Below are 6000 nucleotides of genomic sequence, written 5' to 3'. Positions count from 1 at the left end.
GGTGAATCATCCCGGCAGACACCGAGAGCCGCGGCAGCAGAGAGCAGCGCTGGAAAATGGCTGAAGCGGCCACGGGCTTTCTGGAGCAGCTCAAGTCCTGCATAGTTTGGTCTTGGACGTATCTCTGGACCGTGTGGTTCTTCATCGTGCTCTTCCTGGTCTACATCCTGCGGGTGCCCTTGAAAATCAACGACAATCTGAGCACAGGTAAGGCCGGGCCAGCCGGGCCCGCGGCGCCCGCCCCTCCCCCGCCCCGGAAAGTTAGTGCAACTCGCGCGGGGCCGCCGCGGGCGGGGACGGGCGGCCGGGCGCGCGCTCGGGGACGCTCGGGGACGCGCTGACGCCCGCCGCCACCCGCCGGGGACGCGGCGCTTCAGGTGGCGCGGCTGGGCCGCCGGGCGTGTGGGGGCGGCCGATGGCCTTCACGGCCCGCGGAGGACGAGCCGCGCCGCGCACGCTCCGCGAGGCGGGCCCGGCTGCCGGCGGCGCCGGCGACACCGCGGCCGGATCGGGCGGCCGTAGCCCTCCGCCGGGGTTTGTCGCTGGAGAGGAGATCGACAGATGTCGGCGGCGTGGGAGTTTCCAGGGACACCCCTCGGGTGTCTGCGCTTGAACTCCGTGGGCTCTTCCCACTCAGCCGAGTCGGGTCTCACCGGTCTCGGCCCTGGCTCCTGGCCGTCCGAAGTGCGGTTGCGGCGCCCGGGGACAGGGACCGGCCGCGGGCCGCTGCCTGGTGGTGCCCGCCGGGTGGAGATGCCCCCAGGGGCGCCAGGGCCGACCCGGAGGCGCCCTCCGTGGGCCCGGAGTTGCGTCCCCCGGGACTGGGGATGTCGCTCAGATCGCGACAGGGAGAGGGATTCCCCAAGGAGTATATGGATGACGTGTCAGGTTACCAAACGGAATGTCCAAGCGATGAAAGGAGAGACGGGAGATCTGGAATTTCTGATGGTCTCGTTGAAGTTTAAATGATCTCTACCGGTCTCCCTCCCCTCCAAAAGCTCCACAGCAGTACAAGTGAACCCCGCATGTCTCCTGTCCATGGCCGGTGGTGAGTGCAGGAGGTGATTAGAGCAGGATCTTAAACCTGCAGCCGGCCAACTGAATCGTTAAAAACAACCTCAGAGGAAACAATAGTAACACTCGTGAAACAATTCAGAAACAGTATATTTTAAAGGAAGGGTTACAGTGCTTGACGTCGGGAAATAGTCGTGGGACTCAAGGTAGAGTATTTTAATTTCGCAGTACTCTGGGAAATCCTTACAACCGCGAATGTGTGTGTATACACACACACACACACACACACAATCTCCTATTCGATTTGCATACTCAGGGAGTCCAGGTCTGGAAATGCATTTTCCTGTGGTGTTAACTGCACTAAAACATGTTATAAAACACTTGAGATAGTGTACTCATTTTGTTAGGAACTTGTGGCTTTCAAATGCTAAAGGTCACCATCTTGATTACTTTAACTTGAACTTATGTAGATATCTACATTTGTTTCCTAATAGCCTTTGGGATAGTATCCCAGCGAGGCAGATGGGATCCTGTGAATAGGTTTTTCAGCCCCGTGGATTCAGTCATCCCAGAAAGCCAGCACTTTCTGGCTTTTTGGCTTACTGGATGGCTGCTTGTCACAATATTGTCTTTTTTGCTTTCAACAACTGTGTCCCAAAGTCCTATACTTTTAAGAATTTTTTTGAGTATATATTGTGAGGGAATAATATATTTATTGGGAAGTGGTTGTCTTTGTTTTGTGCTGCTGTGACAGAATACCACAGACTGGGTAGTTTTTAAAGAACAGAGATTTTTAAAATTTATTTTATTTTTTTTTTATAGTACTGGAGTTGGGGAAGTCCAAGATCAAAGGGCAGGCATCTGGAAAGGGCCTTATTTCTATGTCTTACCCTGTTAGAAGGTGGAAGGGTGAGAGACTATGAGAAAGCAAGAGGGGGCCTGAACTCACCTTTATAACAAACACCCTCCCTCAATGATGAAATTAATCCTATTTAGCCCATAAAGATTCCACCTCCCAATGTTTTTGCATTTGGGATTAAATTTCCAGCACTAGAATTTTAAGGGATAGTTCAAGTTACAGCAGTGGGTTTAATTTTTTCCCCAAAAAGTTCATTATAGGATTTAAATAAATGTGACTGCTTCTCATTAAACACATTATAAATTTTAATTTGAGAATACATGTTTGTATACCACATTTTCTTAAAGCAGGTTAAATAATCATCGATGTATGTATGTGCCACACAAGTGCCACCTATCAGTGCTCTGTACAGAACAGGAAAGAAGCAAAATACGGGGAAGTGTCTAGTTTTTAATGAAGGACATTTTTAGGTCTTCTCCCAGCAACTTTAAATCTAGCGTTTCTCACCGATACCTTTGTCAGTTTGTGAAGGGGCATTTCTCATTTGGGCTTCCAAGTGAAAGAGAAAATATGAAGAGGAACTGGCCAGCTGGGCTGTCCCTCGGAGCCTGGACTATTTTCTTGGTGATGAGGGACTTCTGTTCTCAATGTGGTTTTAAGTTCCTTTTAATCATGAAGGAAGGTAAAAGGAGAAGCACTCAGAGAACACTCACCTCTCTTCTCTTTCTATGAGAATGTAGCAGGGTCGGGGTGAGGAGGACTTAGGCATCACTTTTGAGATGTGAAATTATGGCAGCAACCCTTCCCCCACCCCAGAAGAGTTTAGGTTTTTCAAAAAGCAGTGGCAGACATTGGAGGCCCGTTTTCTTTTTAAGTAACTATGAGAAGTTATAGTAAGAAAACTGCCAGAAGATTGTTGTCAACTTAATTCTCTTCTTTCCTTGCCAATTTCCCTCTCATTTGGGAAATAGTTTCTATTCTTAAGTTATTGACAGGGAAGGTTCAGGGAGCAAGAACTTGCTAACTAGTCCCCCTATGAAAGGAGGCACGAGCTAGCCTCTGTGGTTGAATTTGCCCTCGTTGGGAAATATATATAAATGGGTTTTGATGGGATTCATTTTGCTATTCTTACACTCTGTGGTGCTCACTCTTTCTGTGATGGACACAGGTATGTAGCGAGAGAGACATTGAGTCTAGAGCTGCTTTTAGGGACCTGCTGATGGCATAGCCCTCTCTCTCTCTGGGAGGCTGAGTGCACCATCACAGTGAGGCAGTCAGGAGCCAGGGCTTCCATGACACCTGCCTAGCTCTGTACCTGGGGGGAGGGGCGGAATCTGGTAAAAATGTTCCAGAGTTGCTCTTGGGTACCTACTTGGCATATTCTTCTCAATGTCTAATGTGGTAATTTTAGTATTTATAACCTCATTTGATCATATATTTTGTGGCGAATGAGCTTAACTTGATTTTAAATAATTTCTTGAATGTAACCTATGCAGAAGTCATCATGACAGGTGCAGTGATAGGAAAGATGTACATAAAATTCATGGTAAATAGTTTACAACATGGTGCAACTTCCCGTAATGCAAAATGGCAGAGGACAGGGCTCTGAGAGCTTCCTGTGACTGAGCCTCAGAGGGTGAGGAGAATTCCACATTTAGGGACACAGAGGGGTGGACTTCCCAAACAGAAGTACAAAGATGTGAAAGTGCAGGTCAGATTCAGAGAACTGCGAATCATTTGGCATTTAAAACAATACAAAGAGAAGGACTTTTAATGACCAGCCATACCTGTTTTAGCTCTTAAATCACGTGTAAAAATGCATTTTAAGATTGTTTTCAAGGTGTACTGTAGTTCCATTGTACTACTTCCCTACTCTCACCAGGTCAGTTTGCTTGATCTTCATTGCAGTGAGCCAGTGCCATGTAAGGAGGGGACACAGTTCAAAGAATTCTGTTAAACTACACAGAGAAAATTTCTTTCCTTTTCTTTTTTTAAATTTCAGATTAATTTGAGGGCACCATTGTTTAGGTTACATTGTTTTCATTTATGAGGTCAAGTTCAAGTTGCAGTTGAGCCTTTCATGGCAGGGGCGGGGGGGCACATGCTAAACACCCTCCCATTGTGCAGGTAGGTGAGATCCTGCCAGTCACCCTCCCTCTTCCCCTCTTCTCTTTCCCTCCTCTGTCTTCCTCCTTGCTAGATTGTACTTGTATTCTTTCATGAGGGCACTATACAGAGAAAATTTCATATAGGTAACAACATCTTAGAATGGAAATTTTAAAAAAGAAAGGGGAGAAAACAATAGCAATACAAAATGCTGGTTAGCTTTGATAGTTAATTTTTTTTTTTTTTTTTTTAAGAGACAGTGTCTCACTATGTTGCTCAGGCTGAACTGAAGTTCCTAGGGTCCAGGTGATCTTCCTGCCTCAGCCTCCTGAGTAACTAGGACTACAGGTGCATGCCCCCCCACCCCCCCCCGCACTTGGCGCCTGGTAATTGATTTTTGGTGCTCTGGCCTTGATTTCATAGGTGAGTGTTAAAATGGTTTTATGATTTACAGGAAATAGAATGAACTTCTAACAAGATTTAAAAAATACCCTAAATGATATTACTTATCAGTTTTCAAGTGAATTAATGTCATAAAACAATGCTTTAACAGAAAGGCAGAAAATAATTGTAGATCAGAGCAGTCCCGCAGGCTACTCTTCAGGAAAAACAGTGGAATAGACAGGAGTCTAACAAACAGAGCACTGTAACTTACGGACATATACACTTGTTCCAGGAAAATCCCGGAATGGTTTAGAAACCTGTCCTCCAAATTGAGGCGGTGCAGAGAGACCAAAACGACCCAGACCAACCCATCTTGGCAAGTTTGATATGTTTGTTAAGAGATTACTTACACAGGGCTCTCGTTTCCAGTCAGATAGGAATCCTCTGGGCACTCACTCTTGGCTAGAGGTGGCAAGAGTTCTTCAGAGTTAGATCTGCCCTGCCTGCCTGGCTGTGGCGCCTTACGTTTCTTTCTGGCAAGTAAGGCAGAGCTCTGTTTCTGAATCATTGTAGGTTTATGTACAATACAGGTTAAGCATGCCCAGTGCTTTTCATTAGGCAGGGGCTTTGGTGTTGCTGTGAACTAAAGGTTACCGATATAACTAAGGCAAATCAGTTCAAACTGGGCTTAAACTTATAGCCATCTACACAGTAGGAGCTACTTAAGGTACCCTTTGTGTTTTGTATTTCTTCCACCTTCTTTGTTTTGCTCTGTGTCTCTAAATTCGAAAGAAACCTGCACAAGTTCTGTTAAACATTAAAAACCATACTGGGGAACTTGTATTTCTCGCTCAGCACTGTGGCATTGGTGGCACTTTCTCATCTACTCTGTGTTCTAAGGTTTTTGATGCTGAATGTAAAACACCTTGAATGATGTAAAACAACAATTCTCAACCTATGTGTCGTGACCCCTTTGTAACAGTGAAAATACATTAACTCCATTGGGACATTAGGAAGGTTGAGAACCACTGATGTAAAACTGGCATCTTTGACATTTTTGCAGCAAGTGGCTTAAGTGATCTTCTAATTCTTTTTCTATTTTCTGAAAATAAAGTTTTTAAAGGTCTTTGAAACCCTATTTTATTCCTTTTGGAAAGCAAATGCAAATGGGTGGTACCTGTGGCTCTAGGAGTAGGGCGCCGGCCCCATATACAGGAGGTGGCAAGTTCAAACCTAGCCCTGGCCAAAAGTTGCCAAAAAAAAAAAAAAAAAAATCTAAAAAACTGACACAGCCTTAAATTATTTATATAATAAAACTTTTTTTGGTGTTAATTTAGGTGATAAATACTGATATAAAACTCTTATATTGTTGAACTAAGTGATAACTTCAGCTGCAGCTCAATCTTGGTTTTTCATGTTGAAAATGGTTGCCCTACGTGTACCTAACACCCTGGATTTCACCTGTAGAGGGTCTGGTTACAGTTCACATAGATCAGCGGTTCTCAACCTGTGGGTTGCAACCCCTTTGGGGGTTGAACGACCCTTTCACGGGGTACCCTAAAACCATCACATACACCCTATACAAATACAGGTGTATGAAAATAATTTTATGGTTGGGGGTCCCCACAACATGAGGA

General features: G+C 45.6%; 1 protein-coding gene across 4 annotated transcripts in view; it reads left to right on the top strand.

Moving 5' to 3' along the window:
- The first annotated feature begins 6 nt into the window (after nt 1-6).
- Nucleotides 7-6000, top strand: part of ST7 (suppression of tumorigenicity 7) — a 272254-nt gene continuing 266260 nt past the window's right edge. For all 4 annotated transcript variants that reach the window (XM_023513216.1, XM_003789794.2, XM_023513215.1 and 1 more), the window contains exon 1: nt 7-207. In XM_023513216.1, coding sequence (XP_023368984.1) covers nt 57-207 — 151 coding nt within the window. In that variant the 5' untranslated portion in view covers nt 7-56. The remainder of the gene's footprint in view (nt 208-6000) is intronic.

This window comes from Otolemur garnettii, unplaced genomic scaffold (genome assembly GCF_000181295.1).
Source record: "Otolemur garnettii isolate 467f Iridium unplaced genomic scaffold, OtoGar3 scaffold00037, whole genome shotgun sequence".
Taxonomy (NCBI): domain Eukaryota; kingdom Metazoa; phylum Chordata; class Mammalia; order Primates; family Galagidae; genus Otolemur; species Otolemur garnettii.
The sequence above is the reverse complement of the archived record's forward strand: the minus strand, read 5'-3'. Positions and strand labels throughout refer to the sequence as shown.